General features: G+C 46.3%; 1 protein-coding gene across 1 annotated transcript; it reads left to right on the forward strand.

Annotated features, from left to right (window-relative positions):
- The first annotated feature begins 7,876 nt into the window (after window positions 1–7,876).
- LOC141735482 (ribonuclease H-like) lies at window positions 7,877–13,010 on the forward strand. Its single transcript, XM_074568348.1, has 3 exons — window positions 7,877–7,979; window positions 9,675–10,336; window positions 10,768–13,010. Exons 2-3 carry the CDS (start codon window positions 9,724–9,726, stop codon window positions 10,932–10,934), a joined length of 780 nt encoding a protein of 259 aa, XP_074424449.1. The 5' UTR covers window positions 7,877–7,979; window positions 9,675–9,723; the 3' UTR covers window positions 10,935–13,010.
- Window positions 13,011–27,281: the final 14,271 nt, after the last annotated feature.

The following is a 27,281-nucleotide window of genomic DNA, read 5'->3' on the forward strand; positions in this document are numbered from 1 at the left end:
TGGTTAGCATGCACCCTGATTTAAGGTGCTTATAATACACCTTCGGTTGTTCAGGCCATTCAACAGTTCTTACAAAATGTCCATCTACTGCTGTGGATGACAAAGAAGACACGTTTAGAAAATTTAAAACATGAGTTGCTTTATACAATCACTCTTGAGGTGTCATACCTACGGGATTCCCCCTTTTTTGTTTAGCAAGCATGGTTTTTAAAGTATGATGCATACGCTCCACAATTGCTTGCCCAGTTGGGGAATGAGGAATACTGGTGACATGTTTAATACCCCATATCTGTAAAAAAAAAAGGCCTGTACTTTAGCGGACACATAAGCTGGTTCATTATCAGTTTTTATAGTTTTCGGTACTCCCATGACTGCAATGCATTGCAACCAATGTCGAATAACATCACGAGCCTTCTCTCCTGTATGAGCAGTAGCCACAACAAAGTGAGAAAACAAATCAACTGAAACATGTCCAAATTCCATAATGCGCGTAACATCGGATTGCCAAAGTTCATCAGGTGTAAGCCCTCGCGGGTTAACCCCTGCAAATGATGGCAGAGGAGCCAGCTGCTGACAATCGGCACAAGTTCACACAATATCATGTGCTTGTTGTTGTGTTAAAGAAAATTGCTTCCTCAATGCCTTCGCATTTTGATGAAAAAGAAATCATGTGACATTTCAGCTTGCTGCATAATGTTCGGAGTTGTTACCAACAGTGTGATAATCTGCAACTGTGTTTCCCTCAATTAAAGGACCAAGTAAACAGCTATGAGAGCGTATGTGGACAATAAAATAACAAAACTGTCTTTTTCATAAAAGTAACATTAAATGCAGTAAGAGACTGAATAACAATTGGTTCTCTACTTGTTTTCTAAATGCTCCTTCAAGTCTTTGAACAATACCAGTAACATATTGAGATTCGGCCTACATTTAACAGTTCCTGTTGAAATAAGCCCAAAGCCTTTACTGTGTCCCTGAACCATCTACAAACACCGAACAGGTGCCATCAAGAGGCTTTGGTGCTAGCAGGATGTGCGGCTGTAAAGGAATTTGTGAAAGTGACTGTAATAGTCTGTGCCAGGGGAAAGAGTAATTTATTTGCCCAATATAATGTACTAAGGAGGTTAAGACTTTGTGATAACCAAGGGTCAAGGTCATCCTTTTTGATGGGGACATGTATGTGGCTTGGATCCATTCCAGAAAGCTGGTGACAGCACAAACGACCCTGGAAAAACAATCGTGGTAACATTTCAATCATCATAGTTACTGGTTTTGAAAAGGTATGTGGCAAAAATACCCACTCTAATGCAGTCAGGCTCTTTGCGAGTGCATCATCCCACTGTCCTATCAGGGCATAAAGTTGAAATTCTTGTAGGAAGGTGTTCAATGCGTCTTGCAGCAGTAGTAGACTATATCTTATCTTGCAACATGCTGTAATGCCTTCTGAGCTGCTGGGGTTAATGAACATAGAACTTATGGGGGGGGGGCAGGGGCAGACACAGGGCTTCAGGGCATCCCCTGTATCTTCAAAGTGCGCTCATGTCTCTCTCCCCCTCTCTGACCCGAGACAGCCCCCCTATATCCTGCACTGGATTGAGTGGAGAAGTACGGGCCAGAGTCGCTGCATGCATGGCCAGTGCATGCAGCAAATCCCACCAGACTCTCCTGCACTGGATTGAGTAGAAAAGTACAGGCCAGAGTCACTGCACGCGTGGCCAGCGTATGCAGCGAGTCTCACCAAACTCATGATCCAGCTTTGCTAACAGCGGCTGTCTGATACGTGACTACATTGTTGTAATCCCTTCTTGTTATCTTCTTCTGTGAAGGTCAGGTTCTCATGGATACACACATAGTTTTTAGAGCAACATATTCTACAACTTGTACAAGGGTACGATGCAAAGTGGCATCTACAACTGATCGTATAATGCTTATTAAACACGGCAAACAGCATACTAAACATAACAGACAAATTCCTTCCACACAGGCAATGAGTATAATTTGCTTCAACCAACCCCACCCCCAAGTCCATCCAGCAAAGAGATTTCACCCAGTGGTCTCCACAAGTTGCTGGTTCGGTCAGTGCAGTTCCTGCAACTGGGCATGGATGGATGTGGAGTGGTCGCTTAGATTCATACAATACAATCCTTTAAGATCTTGACAACCATGTCTGTGAGCTGAAAGCAAAAAATCAGTAGCAGTTCTGTTTTGCAACATCGCATATCGAATACTATCTACATCTAGCAATAACTCAGAAATAGCGGTACTAGTAGCATTGTTAAACTTATCCTTGGCAGCAAGAGAGTCCTTGTTATCAAGAATCCTTGGCAGCAAAAGAGTCCTTGTTAGCAAGAGCGCATGCGGACTCCCTGTTCTTGCTGGTACTGTGCTTTGATCTTCTTCCACAACAGGCCAAGGTTCTCAAGCAGCTAGATAAGGTGTCCGTGAGTCCATTACAGGCTTATGTCATCCAAATGTTTTTCTTGCCAGCACCCGAGACTGAATAACAATTGGTGTGATATATGTGTTTTCCAGCACCCAGGTGCGAGTCCCTTGAGTGTATTTACAGTCCTCCTCGCCGATTTTCCATTGCTTTCCCATATTCCACCCCCTTGCTCAAGAGACCGCTTCTGCTGGGTTCATTTTAGTCTTGCAGGGTATAACACAGAGCAATCTACTAAGGCATGCAATAACATATACACATATAGGAAAAAACCAAAAACATATCTCTATGGTACTGCTTTGAATCAGGTGTCCTATTTCTCTTTTTCTGATGCTTTCTTGTAGCGCGTATGGCATACTTTTGTGCTAACATGGCACATTTCCCATCTAATTGTTCCTGTTTGGTTTCTTTTTTTTCTTTTTTTTTCTTTTTTTTTTTCCATCACTTACGACTGACATAAAAGTCTGCCTTTGCAACAAGAGCTCAGTTTCTCATTTTTCCTTAAGTTTCCATTTTCCTACAGAGCATCCGATAGATTTTGGCTCAACTCCTTTTCCCAATCAACCATGATCTTAGAGACAAACAACAAACAACCAGCGATACGCCCTGCACGGGCGAGCCGTTCCCGAGAGTGTAAACGTGTCGGCTGGTGAAAACTCCCCCAATATTTCAGGACTTCCATCGGTTCTACAGCCCATCCTGGTGTATCTACCTGGGGCGCGCTCGCCTTACGTCTAAACATTGTGTATATACAAACTTCTTCACTTGACGGAGTGTCAGCCCTAGTTGCATACGAGAACAGTACCACACCGGGCAGAACACCTGCTCAAGGGGAGTCACCTAACGACACTGCACACAACAAAAAACAAACAGTAGCACAGATGCTGACCAGCAGGTATAAGCTGGCGCCCACACACACTTACACAGCAGACATACAAAACCAGCACTTCTATCTCAGGGAGACAACTGGGGAGGGGAGGGGGCGAGGTGGGCAATGGCAGGAGCAAACAGCTCCGGCTCTGTCCTTCTCTGCTGACATTCTGCCTCCTCCATCGGCCTCAGGTGGAGCAGAGGGGCTCAGCAGGGGATTGTCCCAGACCTTCGGACCTGGCCTGTTCGATCCCCCTCCCGTGGGTTGTAATGCTGCAAAAGCCCCGGCTGCCGTGGCTCGCTCCGCCTTCATATCTTGTAAGGTCGATAACACCAACCACCATGTCGTCGCTAACGGTGATGCCTCTTTGTCTCCTTTACTTATCACTTCCCACAGTTTTTTCCCAACAGCCTCCCATATTTCTGGTTTAAAAGCTGTCTGGGGCTCTGGTGCGAATCCGTTCTCTCTGCACCAGGTTAACAACCTTCGGAGCATACGCTCATCGTATTTCACCCCTCTCTTAGAGAGGATATGCAGGAGAAGTCTTAATACAGCCCCTTCTTCTTTTGTTACTTGTTGCCCCATCTCCTGCCCCGGCTGCTCACCTCTCTCTGGGTGTCCGTGGCCACGTCGTCTGTTTCCTCTATTCCGGATTGCCGCCCAATCCGCCCAGTCTCAGTCCAGCTGAGCCGTCCTCCAGCCAGTGGATCTCCTTCTGGGTCTTCCGCCCCTCGCATTCCGTTGCTCAAGCCAAGCACCGATCGGTATCACGTCGGGGTCACCATCTGAGGAGAAATAACTGGACTCCAGACGATCCAATGTGAATCAACAGAAGCCATTTATTAAGCACAGATCATCATCTTTTATACCCTGTGTTGTAGCCGTACATGCCACTTGCTTATTTCTGATTAGGTAGTTACACTGTCCACGCGCTGTCTACACAGTTCATTCACAGATCAGATTGGTTACAAGAATTCACATAGTAAATTGCTTAGTCATTAGCACAACATGTTTTCTACCTTCTCAGTTCCCGTTTTTCCCATGTACTAATTCCATCTTCTACCACCTGTTTTGCTCTTAATCTAATCTCTCACAGTAGGGAGGCTGGCTGACATGGCCATTTTCTCTCAGACACATTCCTACAGAAGTTAAAATGATCTATCTATATAAGGACTACAAAATTTATTAAATACAAAAAATATTAAGAATTAATCTTTCTAACATCCCTCAAGGAAAGTATTAATGTTGCCATTTATAGAGAGAGATACTGAGGCAGAGAGAGAGTTTTGCTCAAGTCCAATAGAATGTCTATGGCAAAAGTGAAAATAAAAACTTCAGGTGTTTGCTCTGCTCTGTATTCACACGTTCTTGGTTTTATTGCTTCAACATGGCTGAGTTTTATGATGTTATTCTCTAGATATGTAATAGAAGAATCAGATTAATTTTCATATATAATAATAATAGTAGTAATTGTGTTCTATATCTGGCACAAAAGCACCAATGCTTTTATGCATGCTTTGTGTAGTTATTTAAAACCTTTGTGTAGTTATTTAAACCTTTTTACTGTATTTCTTTATAGTAATAGTAAGAGCAAATAGAAGACATTGTAGAAAGACAAAGAATGAGTAAAACAGTTAACTGCAATTTTTTCCAAGTTATGCAATAGTTTAGAAATATTCATTCCTGCCTAACTCATCAAGGAATTGCAGCAAATCTAACTCAACAGGAAAGAATTGATATGCCCTTGTTGAGGATCAAGGAAACTCATTGTTGGTCAAAACCCTGAAATTATTAGGGAATTTATTAACTTATTTGTATCCCTCACTTCAGTATATCCAAGAGATTTTTTGATGTTGAATTTAGCAATTTGAAGGAGTGATTGTGAGGAACAATTACATTTTTATTTCCTTCCACGCATGTAACTTCATTTAAAGTCGTTAGCATTCTTCAAGTCATATAATGCTAAAGTGTCTGTCCTCTAAGAATAACTTTAAGGTTTTTCAACATGAATATTGGCAGTAGAAAACAGATACTTGCCTTAGATTCCTGAATGCAAGATGCAATAAACCATAAACAAAATGAAATTAGATGAAGGTAGGAAAAAACCCCATGCAAAATCATGAAAATGTGCTGACTGAATTATAGACTGGCAACAAAAAAGACAGGATTCTTGAAACCTACAGCTTAACTGAATAGGACAAGACTCTTACTATATAAGGAGCAAATCCCTTGGGATTTCTAGGGTCACAGTGGTGGGAGAATAGAATATGATGACAGACTGAAGATTCTTCATTAAGTAGGAAGCTTGCAAAAATGAAAGCATGAAAGTTTACAGAAGATGAGTCATGTGAGAAGACAGAACCAGAATAATAAATTTAATTCTTCTGGTATTTCTACTAGACAGTTGCTATTACTTCAAGTAGTTCAGCCATGAAGCATTCTGCCTGGTAGGTGTTGCGGTGTTGCACCCCAGAACTCAGCATGTTTTCATATGCTTACTGAGTTTCTCAGGCAGATTCTGTATTTTGCAGTGACGTCTGAAGCAATGCTTGACTGCTACGGTTGTCCAAACCAGCTGATTTATGGTGCTGATGTTAATGAACTTATGGGCCCTGTCTCAGGCCAGGTAGGACTGGGGCAGAGGAAATCATGTATGGTCTGAGTGGGAAAGGAACACATTCAGAGCGAGAAGACTGAGGTGGGGAAGAGAGGAGAGGATTAGCATACGCAACCTGTCAGGAATAAAGTTGTTACTTTAGGCTTTTAATTGCAAGTGCTAATAAACTTTTAATGTTTTTTCCTATTAAATTATTGGTTGCAATTTCTAAATGAAATTAATTTAAATTAATAGCTTGCATATTTCTACATGATACTGCAGTGACTACAGTATAGGCCTACCCTTTTTTCCCTCCTTCATTTAATAAATATACAAAGGGTTTGAAAACAACTAATTACAAAAAGAAACAAGGAATCCTTTCTTCCTCAAAAGTCAAGCTTGTTCTTTGGTACATTTTTAAACTGTAATTGGAAAATCAAAGGACAAAGATTCTTCTAACCTCACAGCAGCCTCTACTGGTTCTCATCAGGTTCAAGACTATCAAGGCTGACTAAATTACTAAGCCATAGACATAATCATAAAAGATCTTTTTTAGTCATGTGTACAACTTGACTGACAAGTTATCTGCCCAATACAATAGGATATAATCTTTAAGTATAGCTAAAACAGGGTTGAATAAGGCTGGCTGCATCCGCATTTGTCATAAACCTTGTCATTGATGATTTCTTATGTTGAATTTGGTATTTGCATCTAAATTAATATTTTTATCCTAAATATAACATTATTGAAAAGTATCCAATGGTATATTACATCTTAAAAAAACACTTTTTACTGCAAATCAAATAACAGCTTTTGGTTATTTGTCTCCATTGTGTATGTGTATTTAATCTTATGCAAATTTGCTTCTAATTTTAGGTTCTGATCTTGCAATGAGGTGCATATGGAGGAAGTACAGAAGGAAGCTTTTTTTTTCCCCACCTGATAAGTAAAGGAAATGGTCACCATAAGACTTCCATAAGGAAGAAAAAAGCACACTGGCTTAAAAAATACAGCCAGATGAGTGCACACAGCATAGTTTCACTAGTGTTTTTTAAACACAATGGTCTAGAAACAAATTGTAGCTCAAGTCCTGGATTGGAATTGCCTGAATTGTCCACGTCCTATTTTTTAGACTCCTTCTGAAGTACCAGCTACTGGCTGCTACTTGAAACAGGATACTCGTCTGTAACTATAATCTAACCTGTTATGGTGGTTCTTATGTTCTTATGCATGGAATGCATTGCAATATCAGACCTTGTTACTACTTCTTAATTAAATTTAATTGTTTGCTTAAAACAGAGCATGTTAAAAGGAGACTATAGAACACTAATATTCATGCAATGTTTCCCCAACCTCTTAAGTTAGTGTCACAATAATAGCTCCGCTTTTTTGCTGCTTCTTGTTACCTGTTCCTGGTACTAAATTCTCTAGATAATAAAGCATCAGATTTTTTTCTCTATATATAAACTGCAATGTCCGTGAGTTATTTTCTCAGACTTTGCCATATTTTTGTCTCTTAAATTTCTTTTATGTTCTCAGCTACATTTCCATGATCAAGTACTAAATAGCGGAAAAACTATACAAATATATTAAACTTGGTGTACATTATCTTAGTGTTGTAATTATGTAAATGTTCCTCACCAATTATTAAAGTTCGAATCAAATCTTCTTTTTCCATTCTCCACTAACTTTTGAAGTGGAGGCACCGGAGTTCAGTGGCGAGAAGCCGAGGACAGGGCGGTGGCCCTAGGGACACGGTCCACGGACACAAGCAGGGGGCGTCCGTCCTCGCCTCCCTTCAACAGCCTCAGCCCCCTGTGGGGCGCCACACCACCCACCGCCTGCGGCTCCCCGCCCCGGAAGCTCATTGCGTCCTTCCCCCCTAGCCGGAGAACGGGAGCAGCAGCGCCTCTTCCCTCATTTACTAGCCGCCAGTCACAGAGCGTCACCAAGGGACGGTGAGGGCCCAGATTGGTTGACGGGGGGGAAGCGAGTCTGGCGTTGATTTGCTGGCTTCACTCATGTGATGCTGGTCGTGACCCCTGTCGTGGTGGAGGGGTTCGGTTTGTCAGGTAGGTAGGTTGGTCCTGTGTATGGTGTGGTGCGCTTGGTGGTGATTACACCCTAGAAGTGTCGTCGCTTGGGTGGGATGTGGCTACACTCCGCCGTGTCTTGCCCGCCCGCGAGGGAGCTGGTGCATGGGGGGGGGGGTGTGTGCGGCGGTAGGCAGGCCGTCCAGCTGGCCGGCCCCGCTAGCTGATTTACCTGCAGGCTGGGCACACTAGGTACAGCTCGCGCTTTCTTCTGAGGGCGTGGCGGCGGCGGTGCCGGGAATAGTCGGGGGTGCTTCTTCCTTGGTGGCGGCTCCGCCCTGGCGTAGCTGGTAGCACCGTGGGTGCGGAGTCCTACATCAGTCCGAGGGGTTGCCGTCTGGTCCAGGCCTGGGGCCCTGTGTTCGAGTGGGCCCCCGCGCATGGGAGGCCCGGGTTCGGTGGCATCCTCGAGGATGAAAGGAGAGAAAGGGCCAAGTCAATTCGGTTCCTGCTGTGCCTGCCCCCACCAGTACCCGGGGTCCCTGGCCTCAGAGCTGCAGCTCTCTTGCTTTGCCCTTGGTGTACCAAGGCACGCTGGCTGGGCTATAACTGCTGGGGGGGGGGGAAGGTGGGGGGAGAGGGAGCACCCCAGTTGCCATTTGAAGCTTTATGATGTGTGGCTCCCCCCAAATAAATGGGGAAATAAGCTCCTGTTTTTCCTCTAGCAATGCTGTACAGCTTGGAGACTTCCTTAAGTTTGAATATACATTTGGAGGCTGTGTAGATAGGGGCTTTTTGGTGTTACTGTGCCAGCTTTCTTATTCATGTGCCTTTTTTGAATTTGCTATAAGTAAATGTTTTATTTTCTGTTCACGGGTTTGGTATTTACGAATACCAAATGCTGACACTTTTGGTATGTGAGAGCAAAAGATATAGAAGGGCATTAAAGATACCTTTTTTTGTGTTGGAATATGTTTCTGTTTTGTTTAAACTTATGTGAGCATACACACTTGGAAGTGACTCATCCCATGTGAACATCTGTGTGGTGTGTTTTTTTTTTATTTTGATACAAGATAGACTGTTTTCTGACTTTCTAAATGCAGTGAGTAAGAACATCATCTAAATACTTGACATAACTTTTCCCCACTTTGTAACAAATCTACGCAAAGTGACTTGTATATTCTACTATATCTTAATGTATTTTCTTTTAATAAGTTGCAATGTAAGAAAATAATATCCAGTAAATTCTTTTGACTTTAAATAAAAAAGTTTCAGATGTTGCCTGGGTTTTTAAGTTAATTATTGCACACATTAAGTTATATATAATAAAGGTACATTGTCCAGAAAAGAAATCACTGATACGTTTTGCTATATGTGTGTTAGCCTTTGGAAGACTTGAGGTAAAAAGTTCATACTTCTAAACAGCTCACAATCAAAGCAAATTGTAATTAATGGATTTACCATAGGTTGAGTTCCCATAATGGTTATTGTTGGCGACTCGCTTATTTCTGATTAGCTAGTTACACTGTCCACGCGCTGTCCATGCAGTTCATTCACACATCAGATTGGTTACAAGAATTCGTGTCATAAATTGCTTAGTCATTAGCACAACATGTTTTCTGCCTTCTCAGTCCCGTTTTTCCCATATACTAATTCCATCTTCTACCACCTGTTTTGCTCTTAATCTAATCTCTCATAGTAGGCAGGCTGTCTCACATGGACATTTTCTCTCAGATACATTCCTACAGGAAACCCCAGTCGCCCAGGAATTCTGGAAGTGGTCATGGACTGGCCAGAAGGCAAGGATTTCGGAATGTCACCAGAGGAGGAGGTGACGCGTGCAGAAGAGGCCCCACCATATAATAAACTGCCAGAAAATGGTAAGAAATATGCCCTGTTCACTGATGGGTCCTGCCAGATTGTGGGAAAGCATCGAAAGTGGAAGGCTGCTGTGTGGAGTCCTACACGACAAGTTGCAGAAGCCAGTGAAGGACAAGGTGAATCGAGCCAGTTTGCAGAGGTGAAAGCCATTCAGCTGGCTTTGGACATTGCCGAGCAAGAAAAATGGCCAGTACTTTATCTCTACACTGACTCATGGATGGTGGCAAATGCTCTGTGGGGGTGGCTACAGCATTGGAAGCAGGACAACTGGCAGTGCAGAGGCAAACCCTCTGCACTGAGGGCTGGCGAATTGTGGCAATATATTGCTGCCCGGATAGAGAATCTGGTTGTGAAACTACATCACGTAGATGCCCATGTACCCAAGAATCGGGCCACGGAGGAACATCAGAACAACCAGCAGATCGATCAGGCTGTTAAGATTAAAGTGGGTCACCTGCTGTTCTTCGACCCTCAACAACCCCACAACAGAAGAGTCCTCCGAGAGACCAGGCAAGGTAGACAACTGTTTAACTTCCTCCGTCTCCAAGGCAGCTATGCCAAAGGCCCACCGGTACCCTTTTGGGTCCTTAAAATACCCTCTCCCGAGGTAATCTATACCAAGGATGCATGGAACCTCTGGGCCAGTCACAATGGGATGCTTTTGCCACTCATTCCCACTTAGGCTCACTTCTGCCTCCAGTACAGTCAACTCTTGGGATCCCCCTGTGGCCCCAGAAATACAAATGGGTTCTGCCCCTCTATAGCTTGATGGTATTAAAGTACACTGCGCACCCGTGTCCACTAGAGCCTTATACTCCTGGGGGTCTGATGTGCCAGGCCATCGAATCCACACCGTCCAATAAACCCGGTTGTCCCTTTCCTCCACCTGGGCGGAGGCAGGGCCCCTCTAATACTAGTCATAGTATCTGGTACTCACTTCTTGCAGAAATGACTTGGAAGTTCCTTCAAGAGGATCAGAAGCAAGATCAGGCCTTCTGCTCTGTCTGGGGAACGGCCCGCTGGAAACTGGGGCGGCACTTTTCCTGGAGGGATCCCCTTTTGTGGTCATTCTTCCTTGCAACTCCTGTACCCGTGTCCGCAGGATCCAAGTAGGTTGTCCATCCCACTTCCTCATGTCCTCCCTGTGGTCATGCAGGTAGAACCACAGGGTGCCTCGTGGTGTGTACCCTCTGTACTCTCTCTCTTGAGTGGGGAAATGCCTGCTTCTAATAGCTGAGATGCTGGCCCGTGCAGGTGGGGAGTAGGACATATTCTCTTCAAGTGGCTGGACCTTCTGGGACAGTTTCTCCACAGCTGAGACAAGGGGGGAAGAGAGACTTTCTTCATATCGCCGGAGCCGGCCAGCCACCTCATCCACCGTTGGTCCCTCTTCGCCTTTCCATTCCATTACTGCCAATGAGGCTGCCCAGGGAGGTTGTGGAGTCCCCTTCTCTGGAGACTTTCAAGACTCGCCTGGATGCAGTCCTGAGTAATGTGCTCTAGGCAATCCTGCTTTAGCAGGGGAGTTGGACTAGATGATCTCTAGAGGTCCCTTCCAACTCTGAAAAATTCCGTGATCCTGTGATGAGTTGGCATATGATGATGGTGCGCTCCGTACAAACTTCCACCACATGGCCCTTGTGCATTGGACCTCATAGGGGTCTGTGGGTAAGTCTGCATCGTCCAAGTCATAATAAATCACCTCCCGCACGGCTAATTCTCTCAGGTACTGGATACCTCTTTCCATGGTAGTCCACTTGTTTGGTTGACATACAACATCTTCACTGAAGGGGTACCTCTCCCTCACGCCTGACAGGAGTCGTTTCCAGAGGCTGAGGGCTTGGGTCTTCTTCCCAATTGCCTCGTCAATGCCCCCTTCCCTAGACAGGGATCCCAGCTGCCTGGCTTCCCTACCCTCTAATTCCAGGCTACTGGCCCCGATATCCCAACACCGGGAGCAGCCAGGTGACAATGTGCTTGCCTGAAAGTTGGTTGAAATCTTTTCGCATATCCCGCAGCTCGCTCAAGGATAGGGATCAAGTAATTATCTCTGGTTCTGCCTCTTCCTCCTGCTCTCGTGATGGCCCTGGTTCATCATCATCTCTTACTAAGCGAACTGATTTCTTTGTGTACTTCTTCTTCTGTATAGGGGCAACTGATACTGGCACGGATTAGTTCCCTGGTTAAGTGGCATTGGCTGCCACCAGGGCTGGAGTAGCTGCAGTGGCTGCCACGGGGGTTGGAGTAGCCACAGGGGCTGCCACTGGGGTTGGAGTAGCTGCAGTGCCCGTCTCAGGTGTTGCAGCAGCCACAGTGTCTGTTGCAGGGGTTGGAGTAGCCACAGTGTCTGTCACAGGGGTTGCAGCAGCTGCAGTGCCTGTTGCAGGGGTTGCAGTAGCTACAGTGTCTGTCGTTCTGGTCTCCACCTCTTTCCCCTGAGGGTGCTGCGTAACAGGGAGCAGTGCCTGGTAGCTACTGGCCAGGGCCCAGCACAGTGCAGTGAGTTGTGCCTCTCTAGAATAGCCACAGCATTTTCCCTTCAAATATTCTACTACTCTATCAGGGTCCTGTAATTGTTCAGGGGTGAAGTCCCAGACCACTGGAGGTGAGAAGGTCTCCAAGTACCTGCCCATGTTCTCCCACATGCCATGCCACCCCTGACTATCCAGCCTCAGGGCAGATCTCTGGGTGGTAGTCTTAAATAGTCGCTTAACCCTAAACAAGACCTGGAACATATTCAGCAGACATAACACTAGGAACATGCTCATTTGAGCATCCCAAGGATATTCAAAATTCTTAAAAGCTGTCATACCTGACCCGAAGGAGAAAAGGGAGGCAAAATGACTGGGGAAAGTGTCCCCCCCTGTTTCCCCCACAGACTGGGTGTAATTATTAATAAATTCTGAGAGACGGTGCCCAATGTACGGACAGGACAGCAATACCACATAAACACACCAACATAACCATCTGAACAGTGATGTTATCATATCATAAGCTGATATCGCACAGGACAGCAAAATGATAATCCTGATCCCTCTCCCAGACATGATAAACAGCATCACAGGGAGTACATAAGCCATATAGGAATTTACATAACACACCCACGAGAACATATCAAGCAACATGGTGATGAGCGACTATTTACCTAATACAATAAATGCATACAACAAATTCGTTTTTTACAAGCTCTAGTTGGATTCTGTCGTTATCTCAACCCTTTGTGCACCATATTGGGCGCCAAAAAGGACTGTTGTAGTTTGGCCTCAGACCGCGCGCTGCTCTCTCAAAGCTTCCCAACCCCCCCGGGGAAGAATCGGAAGAAAAAGGCAAAACTCGTGGGTTGAAACAAAGGCAGTTTAACGGAACAGCAAAGGGAACAAAAAAATAACAACAACACGGATAGAGGAATATACAAACACGATTACAGAACCGCTGCTCACCGACCGGACCCGGGACGCCCCAGACCGCTCCAAGCCTCAACTTCCTACCCCCTCCCCCAGCAGCTCAGACTGGGCATGGCTCACATGGTCCCTGCCGGAGACTGCGGAAAATTAACCCTACCCCCGCTGGAACCAGGACAGGGCTCAAAGGTCAGTCCTCTCTTTCTTCAAGTGCCATCGTCCGAGGAGAACTCTGTTCCTCTGCCTTTGAGCCTGATCCCTGCGATCCTGAATCCAGATCCGGGATCCAGTTGTTTTCCATCACTGAGTCCAGTCTGAGACTTTCACACTGCCTGCCGGTGATATGGTCATCATCCTGGGAGCTTGATACTGGTTTTGTATATATTGTATATATTTCATTCTTTTCTTATTGATATTATTATATTTTCTTTTTATGATTTTATTATTAACATTTCATTAAATTAATTTTGTTTCTTTTAAACTCATAAGTGTCTTTCTCTCTCATCCTTCTTTCCCTGAAGGGAGAGGTGAGGGAGAGCATTACACTAATTGTACTGCAGCTACCCAGGAGGCAGTAAGTACCCTGCAGTGAATCTGGACAGAATAATTTACTCAACTCCCTGCAAATTGCAGGCAAAATGCCTTTGCGAGTATAGCAAGAAGAACAACAGATTTACTAATTCTTTTATGGTTTGTGAAAGAATGTGCAATATGGACTAACATTAGAAATGGTGCCAAACAATGACTGGTTCTAAAAAACTAAGAAGTAAACTTAACTGTCTTAGATACTGTGATGTGACTCATCAATCAGCACAGAGCTAACCCTGATGTGAATCATCCAGCCCTACTGAATGAGACCAAAACTGCAGAATCCACCTGGCCCATGACCCAGTGCCCGGGGAGATGCTGCTATCAAAACCAAATGACTGGACTTGCCTATACGAAGTGTTACTCATGTAAGTGTTATTGATCTTAAGTGCCTCAATATGTACATGTCTATTGCCTCTAATGGAGTCATGAGTGTCCAGCATCCACATCCCTTGTACCCTGCACAGGTAATGCCCAATGGAGTCGGGCTTCTGCCTGATGTTTGCAGCCCACAGAAGGGATGCCACAGGAGGCCCATCCAGGCTCTATGGGAAAGAGAAGAGGTGGTGTAGCTTCTTCTGATATTGCCTTTAAGTGGGAGAGTGTAAGGATATGTGGAAGGAAAGTGTCTGCTCCTTTAGGGGTATCTGGTCAAAGGAGCCATAAGCAAGAACATACAGAGACACAAATCTGACCAAGAAATTATAAGGGAGCCAGTGACAAGAACAAATCTGGTCAGTCGCACTAATTGATGGGTTATCCAGAAACTGCAGGCAAACCAGGACTTTGCAACTGATAAGAATGCAAACCTGAGGGTCCAGGATGTTGGAATGGAGTCGATGGAACTATGCCAACTGATGAGACTGTGCAGGGGGAAGGGGGAGCAGGGAAGTACAAAGAGGGGGATAGACAGAAAGGTGTATAAAAGGGGCTGGTTGCATGCAAAACAGAGCTGGTCAGTACACTTGTCTGGCTGAGCCCTGAACCTGATCGCCACAGTCTGTCCTATCTTCTTATATCTTCTTATTAAATCTTTTTTTAGCTGTCTCTCTGTGTAATCTCACTCTATCCCATGTGTATGTGTGCTGCAAGGACTAAATGCCAGCTACTGTTGAGACTGCTGTGAGTGGACTTGGTGCCAGCTACTCAAATCAAAGCAGGGGTGTAGGCACCCCACAGCCTGTGGTGTCAGCTAATGAGGGGGGGTCTTTTACCTCCAAACTCTGGGGCAGGAACAGTGTGTATCCTGAAAACCAGCTACTGGGGGGACCAGCGCCAGTGGCTGGAGCAGGACCGCAGGTCACAGCCGATGTGCCTGCTGCTGGCGGGGGTGTCAAGTGTCTGTATCTTTCCCCAGACCTGGTGTGGGTGTGTGTATTCGCCAGCAAACTTCAAGCTGGACTAGCCAGTGAGTAGGGGGGACCTCAGGTCTGGGCATAGCCAGTAAGTAGGGGACCTGTGAAGTGGGTAAGAAGGCCCAGGATCCAACCAGGAGTACAGAGAGGACAGAGGGGGCTGTGCCAGTACTTGGGGGGATCCACAAATGTGCGTATGCTTGTGAATCTAGAGAGCATTGTGTGTGTGCCTTCACAAAGTGACCTATCTCTACCAGCCAAAGAGGAGGAAGGGGAATTGGCTGTCTATACTTATGTTTTATGTGAGTCCTATATGTCGGTGCTGTTGAAGGCAGTGCCTTGTCTGTGGCAGGTGAAGCTGGTGACTACCACAAACTTTAGATCTAATTCATTGCAGTAGTCTTATGTTGAGGTGATGGTCACAGCGATGTATTGTTGTAATTATCTTTTCATAGTAAAGAATTTTTGCTTACAAAGTAGATATGAAAGAAAGCATGTCTTATTCTTCATAATAATACAGAGCTTTGCAAGTCTCACCTTTGGTAACTGAGGGTAGATACCTTCAGCTGTGTAATCTTCTCTGTATCCATGGTGGCTACACCAAAAGACTACCAGTACCCTTTTGGATCCTTGAAGTACCGTCTCATGAGGTAGCCAAGGATACACGGGGACTCTGGGCCAGTCACAATAGCATGCTTTTGGCACTTGTCCCCTGTTAGGCTCAGCTCAGCCTCCAACACAGACAACATTTGGGATCCCCCTCTCACTCCAGAAATCCAGATGGGTTCCATCCCCTTGTACCCTGATGGCATTAGGATACACTGTGCACCAATGTCTGCCAGAGTCTTATACTTCTGTGGATTTGATGTGCCAGGCCATTGAATCCACACAGTCCAGTAGTAAACCCAGTCATCCCTTTCCTCCACCTGGACAGAGGCAGGGCCCCCCTATTCCTAGTCAGAGCATTCATTACTTGACTCCTGTAATTGCAAACTGGAAGCCCCTTCATCAGGATCAGAAATAGGATCAGCCCTTCTACTGTGTCTGGGAAACTGCTCAACAGCAACCAAAGCAGTAATCTTCCTGGATAGACGCTTTTTGGCTGCTGTTTTTCCTTACAATTCACGGATGTGGGCTTCCAGGTTTGAGGTAGATGCATCATCCCACTTCCTCATTTCCTCCCTGTGGTTGCACAGATAGAACCACAGGGTGGCATGCAGTGTGTGCCCATTTCTTTTTCCTTTTCCTTGAACAGAGAAAGGCTTACTCCCTATGGCGCTCTTGATAGCTGAGATGCCAGCCTGTAGGGGCAAGGACAAAGACATATTCTCTTTGAGTCTCTGAACTTGTCCACAGCTGAGACACAGGCCAGTAGGGTTGGGGAGGAAGAGAGATTCTCTTCGAATTGCTGGAGCTGGCAGGTTAGTCTATCCACAGTTTGTGCCTCGATGTCCATCTAGTCCGTTATCACTGGCGTACGACATTGGTGTGTTCCGTACAAAATTCCACCACATGGACCACATGCACTGGACTTCATATGGATCTTTGGAGGCCTGGTTGCTGTCCAGGTTGCTATAGATCACCTCCACCACTGCTAATTTCCTCAGATACTGGATACTTCCTCAATGGTTGCCACTTGTACATAGCAACGTTGGGGGGGGGGGACGGGACGGGACTGCAGGGGTGGCATCTGTGAGAAGAGACCAGAGGCTGCCCCCATGAAGGACAGAGACAGCCAGCTCCAAAATGGACCCACCACTGGCCAAAGCTGAGCCAGTCAGAGAAGCTGGTGGGACCTCTGTGATAATATATTTGAGAAAGGGTAAAAAATCCTGCACAGAAATGTGAGAGAGAGAGAGGAGTGAGGGAAAAAAGAAGAGTGGGAAACAATCCTGTGGACACCAAGGATGGAGAAGAAGGAGGGGGAGGTGCTTCAGGCACCAGAGCAGAGATTCCCCTGCAGCCCATGGAGAGACCATGGTGAAGCACATTGCCCCCCTGCAGCCCATGGAGGTCCACCTCAGAGCAGATATCCACACTGCAGCCCATGGAGGACCTCATGCCATAACAGGTGGATATGCCCTGAAGGAAGCTGCAGCCAGTGGAGAGCCCACGCTGGAGCAAGCTCCTGGCAGGAACCGTGGCCTGTGGAGGACCTACACTGGAGCAGTCTTTTCCTGAAGGACTGTAGCCGGTAGAGAGGACCCACACTGGAGCAGGGGAAAAGTGTGAGGAGGAAGGAGTGGCAGAGAGGAACTGTTATGAACTGGCCACAAACCCCCATATCCCCTGCACCACTCAGGGAAAGGGGAGGAGGTATAAGAGTTGGGAATGAAGGAGTGAGATTGAGTCTGGGAAGAAGACGGGGGTGTGTGGGGGAGGTGTTTTAGTTTTTGTCTTTGTTTATCACTACCCAAATCTATTTTTAATTGGCAATAAATTAAATTAATTTTCCCCAAGTCGAATCTGTTTTGCCCATGACAATAACTGGTAAGCAATATCCCTGCTTTTATCATGACTCATGAGCTTCTCCATCTTATTTTCTCCCCCTGTCCTGTTGAGAAGCGAGAGCAAGCGAACAACTAGGTGGACATCTGGCTGCCGGCCAAGGTTAACCCACCACAGTATTTCACAAGATCTTCCTTGAGAGGATAGCTTGCCTTCATGCTTGACAGGAGCCACCTCCAGAGGCCCATCTTCTGATCCCTTTGTTGATTCCCTGGTCCCTAGCTAGGGATACCAGCTGCTGGGCTTCCTTACCCTCTAATTCCTGACTGTGGGTCCCAGCAAACATGTGATGCAAACAGCTCACATGGCTGATGGCCATAATCTTTCTGCATGTCTTGCAGCATGCTCAAGGACAGGGACTGGGTTTTTTCCTACTCATTTATGATTTCTGTCTCTTCCTCCCTGACTAACCTAGTTGACCTCCTCTTCCATTGTTTTTTCTTTACTGCAGGAGTGACTGTTATAGTCAAGGGTTGGGTCTCTGGCTTAGCTACAGTGTCCATTTGTATATCCTCAGATTCAGAGATGCTCTCACTCCTTTGAGGGTGCTGGACAGAGGCTCGGTAGGCATAGGCCAGGCCCCAACACAGTGTGAGAAGTTGTGTTTCTTTGGCATAGCCAGGGCATCCTTTCTTCAAGTGCCCTGCCAGTTCAACAGGATTCTGTGCCTGTTTGGGTGTGGTCTCAGACCATTGGAGGTGAAAACCACTCTAGACACCTGCCTAAATTCTCCCACACACCTTGCCACCCATGACTCAACTGCCTCAGGGCACATCCCTGTGTGGCATTCTGTCGCATCCCACTCTCAGAAAAGAGGGGGGTAAGTGACTTCAGATTCGTAAATTCCCAACAGCATGGACTAAGGTGAGATAAATCTCAAGGTCCATATAGAAACATTTATTAGCTTCCCGAAATGGTTAGCATAGGTCTTAACAAGTCCACGATAATTGGTTAGGTATATGACAAATTATGGCAAATGGTGAGGTATGCATTGTGTTACTTAACAACAGGTATACAACAACTTATGGCAAGCGGTACTTAAGGTCATTACTTAACAACTCTAACTGTTACTTAACAACTCTAAGAGAAAAGAGAAACTGAGGGATAGAGAAAGGAAAAGACAGAGAAAAAAGAGAGATAAAGAGATCACTGGTCCTGGTTCCAGCATCTTTTTCAGGGAATCTTCACAGGCCCAATCTTCTTTTGTTTCTTCTTTGTTCCCCCCTCCAGGGGCACTTATTTTCCCCTTTTATGTTTGCTGAATTAGCATGGTCCACCCCCCTTGCTGAGGACAGCCTTGTCTCAGGTTTCTCCCTTCTCCCAGGTGATGTGTAGCATGATTTGGGTGGAGAGACGAGTGCCATAGTTATACATGTTTAGCATGATCTCTATAATCTTGCCGTGGTTTAGCCTCAGATGGCAACAAAGAACCACGTGCTGCTCGCTCGAGCTTTCCCAGTACGGGAAGAATCAGAAGAAAAAGGCAAAACTCTCGGGTTCAGACAAAGGCAGTTTAACAGAACAGCAAAGGGAACAAGAAAACAACAATAACACGGATAGAGGGATATACAAACACGATTACGGAACTGCCGCTCCCCGCTGCTCCCCGACCAGACTCCGGGACGCCCCAGCCTGCTCCAAGCAGCGACTTCCTGCCCCCTCCCCCGGCAGCTACAGACTGGGTGTGGCTCACATGGGATGTAATATCTGTGTCCCTGCGGAGCCTGCGGAAAATTAACCCTATCCCCGCCGGAACCAAGACAAATCTTCATTAGCATATGCAGGAGTGTGCGCTTTTATATGCATTTCCTGGATAATGAAGCAAAGGTCACTCATCGGACACAATGGCCTCGAGAACTGAGAACTAGCAAGCTCACCACACGAGTGGCAGAACTATCTTGTCTTCACAAGACAGTTCTCCGACACTTTCAGGCGCCAGAAGTGTGAGCCTTATCAGTTCTTTGAAGGCCAGGCCTGCATTATTTATTTCCTTGCGAGTGTTTGAGGCATTCCATTGAAGGCTTGGAGGGCCTTCTGCCCCTCCTCAGGGAATTTACAGTCCGTCTCTTACACATTCCAAACCAGTTGGTTAACCTTAGGAAAAGCCAAAATCGATTTCATGGCAGACACCAATACAAGCATTCTGGTTACACAGGGATGTTCAATAAACTGAAGGCCCATTGCAACAAGGCAGAAAACATCTACCCTGGAGGAGAAGAAGGGGGACGTGCCATCCTTAATTTCCCCCATAAAGTGGCTCCTAGAGGAGGAGAAAGGTGTAATTGTTAATTGTCTTCCATGGGATGTTTCTTGGAGTACTGGGATGGCAGCATTGCAGGGCCCAAATACCAGATTAGGCTTAAGGCCAGTATTTTTATCGTAGCTCTCCCAGGCAAAGAAAAACAGAACGATAAACAAGATAGCTAACAGCAAATGTCAAAAGCAGCCATTAACAAGCCCTGGATTTTGATGTATAGCAAGAGAGGGAGCATGCCATGGAGCAGGTGAGGTGAAAAAATAAACCAGTATCAAGATCAAACAAGTCAACATCGTGGCAAGCAACAGTAAGTAACAACCTACCAAGTAATGGCCAAACAGGTATAACGCCTTTCCTGGTTCCGGCGGGGATAGGGTTAATTCTCCCCAGGCTCTGTCAGGGACACAGGTATTCCATCCCATGTGAGCCATGCCCAGTCTGTAGCTGCTGGGGGAGGGGGCAGGAAGTCACCGCTTTGGGAACGGGCTGGGGCATCCCTGGTCGGGTTGGTGAGCAGCGGTTCTGTAATCGTGTTTGTATATCCCTCTATTCGTGTTATTGTTGTTGTTTTCCTGTTCCCTTTGCTGTTCTGTTAAACTGCCTTTGTCTCAACCCACGAGTTTTGCCTTTTTCTTCTGATTCTTCCCCGTGTGTGTGTGTGTGTAAGCTTTGAGAGAGCGGCCACATGGTTCTTTGTTGCCATCTGAGGCTAAACCACAACACACCAATAAATTCAGTCTTGCACACTCTGATCAAATCTGTCTTTATCTCAAACTCCTCGAGACCCACACTGGGTGCCAAAAAGGATTTTGGTGGGTTGCCCCTATCCAGCAACTAAGAACCCACCAGCTGCTCACTCACTCACCATCCCTCCCCCAGCATTATGGGGGAATCATAGAATGGTTTAGGTTGGAAGGGACCTTAAAGATCATCGAGTTCCAACCTCCCTGCCATGGGAAGGGACACCTCCCACTAGATCAGGTTACTCAAAGCTCCATCCAGCCTGGTCTTGAACACCTCCAGGGATGGGGCCTTCACAACTTCTCCAGGCAACCTGTTCCAGTGTCTCACCACCCTCATAGTGAAAAATTTCTTCCCGATATCTAATCTAAATCTACCCTTTTCCAGTCTGAAGCCATTACCCCTCATCCTATCACTACATGCCCTTGTAAAAAGTCCCTCTCCATCTTTCTTGTAGGCCCCTTCAGATACTGGAAAGCTGCTATAAGGTCTCCCCAAAGCCTTCTCTTCTCCAGGCTGAACAAACCCCAACTCTCTCAGCCCATCCTCATAGGAGAGGTGCTCCAGCCCTCTAATCATCTTTGATGCCCTCCTCTGGACTCGCTCCAACAGGTCCATGTCCTTCTTGTGCTAAGGACTCCAGAGCTGGACCCAGTACTCCAGGTGGGGATCTCACAAGAGCAGAGCAGAGGGGCAGAATCACCTCCCTTGACCTGCTGGCCATGCTTCTTTTGAGGCAGCCCAGGATATGGTTGGCTTTCTGGGCTGCAAGCACGCATTGCCAGCTCATGTCCAGCTTCTCATCCACCAACACCCGCAAGTCCTTTTCCTCAGGGCTGTTCTCAATCCATTCTCTGCCCAGCCTGTATTTGTGCTTGGGATTGCCATGACCCAAGTGCAGGACCTTGCACTCAGCCTGGTTGAACTTCATGAGATTGGACTGGGCCCACCTCTCAAGCCTCTCCAGGTCCCTCTGGATGGCATCCCTTCCCTCCAGTGTGTTGACCGCTCCACACGGCTTGGTGACATCAGCAAACTTGCTGAGGGTGCACTTAATCCCAACATCCCTGTTGCCGACAAAGATGTTAAACAGCAACAGTCCCAATACCGACCGCTCAGGAATACCACTTGTCACTGGTTTCCACTTGGACATCAAGCCGTTGACCACAACCCTTTGAGTGCGTCCATCCAGCCAGTTCCTTATCCACCGAGTGGTCCATCCGTCAAATCCATGTCTCCAATTTAGAGACAAGGATGTCGTGTGGGACAGTGTCAAACGCTTTGCACAAATCCAGGTAGATGATGTCAGTTGCTCTTCCCTTATCCGCCAGCACTGTAACGTCGTCATAGAAGGTCACCAAATTTGTCAGGCATGATTTGCCTTTAGTGAAGACCTCCTTATTTTCCATGTGCCTTAGTATAGTTTCCAGGAGGATCTGCTCCATGATCTTGCTGGGCACAGAGATGAGACTGATCAGTCTGTAGTTCCCCGTGTCTTCCTTTTTTTCCTTTTTAAAAATGGGGATTATGTTTCCCCTTTTCCAGTCAGTGGGATCTTCTCCGGACTGCCAAAACTTTTGAAATATAATGGAAAGCTGCTTAGCAACTTCATCTGCCAGTTCCCTCAGGACCCGTGGATGGATTTCATCAGGTCCCATGGACTTGTGTACCTTCAGGTTCCTTAGATGGTCTTGTTCTTGGATCTTCACCTACATTGTTCTTCATTCTCACAGCCCCTGCCTTTGCCTTCTGCAACTTGGGTGGCGTGGTTAGAGCCCTTGCTGGTGAAGACCAAGGCAAAGAAATCATTTAGTACCTCAGCCTTCTCCATATCCTGGGTGACCAGGTCTCCTGTTTCCTTATGGAGAGGGCCCACATCTTCCTTAGTCTTCCTTTTATCACTGATTATTTATAGAAGTTTTTCTTGTTGCCCTTATCAGAAGAGCAAAAGCGAGGAAAAGCTTGTGAGTTGAGATAAAGACAGTTGAATAAGTGAAGGAAAGGGGGGGGGAACAAAACACAAGAGAACCAACAAGTGATGCAAAGGCAATCACTCACCACTTCCCACAAGCAGCCCGATGCCCAGCCAATCTCCAAGCAATGGCTACTTTGGAAAGACTACCTCCCACTTTTACTGCTGAGGTGCATTTTTCTATTCAGAAAATGGGTGGAATTACTGTAAAGCAGTGGTTAAGTTTGCAGATCTGGTAGATCTAGTTTTCAGAAGTGGGGAATCTGGCACTTCTCCATTTCAGTAGGCCCTCCCAAAGTCCTGTAGCTATTGCTCTAGAATAGTGAAGTATTGTGTTTTTTATGTAAGTGGCAGCAAGTTCAAGCCCGTTTTGATTTGCTTCATAGGGCATAATGCTTAACTAGTGTGGCAGCATTAGAACACTGTGGGAAACTGTGGGAAACTTCAGAGCATTAAAAAATTGTTGGAAATAAATGAACACAGAAGTAGGAGACCAGTACTGAAAAGGCAAAAGCAGCTACAACTTTATTATTGTTCAGCATTACTTTTCTAAGAGAGAAAAAACAATTGCTTTATGGGTTGGATTATATGAAAAGAACCTGATGATACATCCCATTTTATTAACTAAAGAACATTTTAGAAGTTTTAAATAATTTTTTAATCCGTTATGGTACAGCAAGATTTTTGTGATAAAAAATTTGGGGGGTTTTCCCTATGGGAGAATATTACTACGTAAAAGTGGAAACTCCCTGTAAAAATGTGTTTTAATGAAATGAGGTTTTAAAGGGATTAAAAAGCATTTCTGTGAGGTCAAAGTGGTTTCCTTTAATATTCTTTTGGGTTTTTTTTTGTTTTGAAATTTATCGAATCATAGATTCATAGAATATCTCAAGTTGGAAGGGACCCATAAGGATCATCAAGTCCAACTCCCTGCTCCTCACAGGACTATCTAAACGTGCACAGGACACTGACACAGCCAGCTACACAGACTGCTACAGAGAAGGTGCTACCTTCAACAACACTCACATACAGAACTCACATAAAACATATAGACAGCCAAGTCCCCTTCCTCCTCTTTGTCTGGCAGAGATAGAAGTTCACTAGTGAACGCACACATGCACAACACGCTCTCTAGATTCACAAGCACATGCACACTCGCAGATTCCCTGAGTACTGGCATGGCTCCCTCTGTCTGTCCGGTGCCAATGCCTGGAGCCAGGGCCTCCTACTAGCCAGCTAGTTCAGCTTGAAGTTTACTAGTAAATTACACACCCCCCATACACACCAGGTTTGGAGAAAATACAGAAACTCATCCCCCTCCCCCACAGCCAGTACCAGGCACACAGGCTTGACTGTCCTTCATAGAATCATAGAATATCTCAAGTTGGAAGGGACCCATAAGGATCATCGAGTCCAACTCCCTGCTCCTCGCAGGACTACCTAAAAAAATATCATATGACTAAAAGCGTCGTCCAGACACTCCTTGAACTCTGACAGGTTTGGTGCCATGACCACTTCCCTGGGGAGCCTGTTCCAGTGACCGACCACCCTCTCAGTGAAGAACTTCTTCTTAATGTCCAATCTGAATATCCCCTGATGCAGCTTCATTCCATTTCCTCATGCCCTATTACTGGTCACCAGAGAGAGATCAGCACCTCCCCCTCCACTGCCCCCTCTTGTGGAAGTTGTAGTCTGCAATGAGGTCACCCCTCAGCCTTCTCTTCTCCAAGCTGAACAAACCAAGTGACCTCAGCCACTCCCCATAAATTTTGCCCTCGAGACCTTTCACCATCTTGGTCACCCTCCTCTGGACACACTCTAATGGTTTCATGTCCTTCTTATATTGAGGTGCCCAAAACTGCACACACTACTCGAGGTGGGGCCACACCACTGCAGTGTAGAGTGAGACAATCACCTCCCTCAACCAGCTAGCTATGCTGTGCTTGATGCACCCCAGGGCACAATTGGCCCTGTTAGCTGCCAGAGCACACTGTTGATCATATTCAACTTGCCATCACCCCAGACTCTCAGATCCCTTTCCACGGGGCTGTTCTCTAGCCTCTTGTCCCCCAATTTGTACATATAACCAGGATTATCTCATCCCAGGTGGGAAATCCAGCACTTGCTTTTCTTGAATTTCACACAGTTGGTGACTGTCCAGCTCTCCAGTCTATCCAGATCTCTCTGTAAGGCCTCTCTACCTTCGAGGGAGTCCACAGCTCCTCCTAGTTTAGTATCATCGGCAAACTTACTTAACGTACATTCGACTCCTGCTCCCAGATCATTTATAAAAACATTGAAGAGCACTGGCCCTAAAATTCAGCCCTGGGGAACCCCACGGATGACTGGCCGCCAGCCTGATGTAACGCCATTTACTATAACTCTTTGAGCCTGACCCATCAGCCAATTGTTCACCCAACATATTATGGACTTGTATAGCTGTGTGCTAGACATCTTGTCCAGAAGGATACTGTGAGAGACAGTATCAAAAGCTTTGCTAAAATCCAAAACCACCACATCTACTGGCTTCCCTTGGTTAACTAGATGGGTGACCTTGTCATAAAAGGAAATTAAGTTGGTTAATCAGGACTTTCCCCTCGTGAACCCATGCTGGCTATGACCAATGACTGCATTGTCTCTCAAGTGTTTTTCAGTAACTCCCAGAATAACCTTCTCCATAATTTTACCAGGCGCTGAAGGGAGACTGACAGGCCTATAATTTACAGGGGGTGCAAGAGAGCTGGTTAATATTCAAGCACCACTTCCTCCAAGCTCAACATCGGTGCATCCCTAGGAGCAAGAAATCAGGCAAAGGATGCAGAAAACCTGCATGGATGAGCAAGGAGCTTCTGGAAAAACTCAGATGGAAGAAGGAAGTTTACAGAATGTGGAGAAAGGGACTGGCCACTTGGGAGGAGCATAGGAACACTGTCAGAGTATGCAGGGATGCAATGAGGAAGGCTAGGGCCTGTAGGAATGTGTCTGAGAGAAAATGGTCACGTGAGCCAGCCTCCCTACTATGAGAGATTAGATTAAGGGCAAAACAGGTGGTAGAAGATGGAATTAGTACATGGGAAAAACAGGAACTGAGAAGGTAGAAAACATGTTGTGCTAATGACTAAGTAATTTACTATGTGAATTCTTGTAACCAATCTGATCTGTGAATGAACTGCATGGACAGTGCGTGGACAGAGACTGTAAGCCAATCATATAGCTGCCGCTAGCGCGTGCTCTTATTGCCTGTCTATATATACTCTGTGAAAACTTGAATAAAGGGAGAACGATCATACTCATATTGAGACTCCATCGTTACGCCGGGTCCGTCTCCCACTCCAACATCTGGTAGCAGAGGATGGTTCAGCGCGACTGAGTTCTCCGAGACTGCGGTAAGCAGCTAGAGGAGGGGAGTGGGAAACTTCGGCTGGGAGACGTGCTGCTTGGGCGCATCAGCGTGAGCAGACAACGGCGTGAGGTCGCTCCTCACCTCCCAGGCGCAGCTATGGAAACAGAAGCTGCGGCCACGCTACTCGCTGGGATCCTCTCTAAGAGAGGGATTGAAACACCAGCGAAACTGTTGCTCAAACTGATTAAATGGGGCAGGAGATGGGACAAGTAACAAAAGAAGAAGGGGCTATATTAAGACTTCTCCTGCATATCCTCTCTAAGAGAGGGGTGAAATACGATGAGCGTATGCTCCGAAGGTTGTTAACCTGGTGCTGAGAGAACGGATTTGCACCAGAGCCCCAGACAGCTTTTAAACCAGAAATATGGGAGGCTGTTGGGAAAAAACTGTGGGAAGTGATAAGTAAAGGAGACAAAGAGGCATCACCGTTAGCGACGACATGGTGGTTGGTGTTATCGACCTTACAAGATATGAAGGCGGAGCGAGCCACGGCAGCCGGGGCTTTTGCAGCATTACAACCCACGGGAGGGGGATCGAACAGGCCAGGTCCGAAGGTCTGGGACGATCCCCTGCTGAGCCCCTCTGCTCCACCTGAGGCCGATGGAGGAGGCAGAATGTCAGCAGAGAAGGACAGAGCCGGAGCTGTTTGTTCCTGCCATTGCCCACCCCCACCCCCACGCCCCCTCCCCTCCCCAGTTGTCTCCCTGAGATAGAAGTGCTGGTTTTGTATGTCTGCTGTGTAAGTGTGTGTGGGCACCAGCTTATACCTGCCGATCGGCATGTGTGCTACTGTTTGCTTTTTGTTGTGTGCAGTGTCGTTAGGTGACTCCCCTTGAGCAGGTGTTCTGCCCGGTGTGGTACTGTTCTCGTATGCATCTAGGGCTGACACTCCGTCAAGTGAAGAAGTTTGTATATACACAATGTTTAGACGTAAGGCGAGCGCGCCCCAGGCAGATACACCAGGATGGGCTGTAGAACCGATGGAAGTCCTGAAATATTGGGGGAGTTTTCACGAGCCGACACATTTACACTCTCGGGAACAGCTCGCCCGTGCAGGGCGTATCGCTGGTTGTTTGTTGTTTGTCTATAAGGTCATGGTTGATTGGGAAAAGGAGTTGAGACAAAGTCTATAGGATGCTCTGTAGGAAAATGAGAAACTTAAGGAAAAATGAGAAACTGAGCTCTTGTTGCAAAGGCAGACTTTTATGTCAGTCGTAAGTGATGGGAAAAAAAAA

The sequence above is a fragment of the Larus michahellis genome, chromosome W (genome assembly GCF_964199755.1).
Source record: "Larus michahellis chromosome W, bLarMic1.1, whole genome shotgun sequence".
Taxonomy (NCBI): Eukaryota; Metazoa; Chordata; class Aves; order Charadriiformes; family Laridae; genus Larus; species Larus michahellis.

What these genes read in the sequence shown, in the direction of transcription:
- LOC141735482 (XM_074568348.1), top strand. Translation starts at nt 9,724, where the DNA reads ATGGACTGGCCAGAAGGCAAGGATTTCGGAATGTCACCAGAGGAGGAG. An exon ending in CCTCCGAGAGACCAGGCAAG is followed by an intron (nt 10,337 to 10,767) that starts GTAGACAACTGT and finishes CACTTCTTGCAG; the next exon opens with AAATGACTTGGAAGTTCCTT.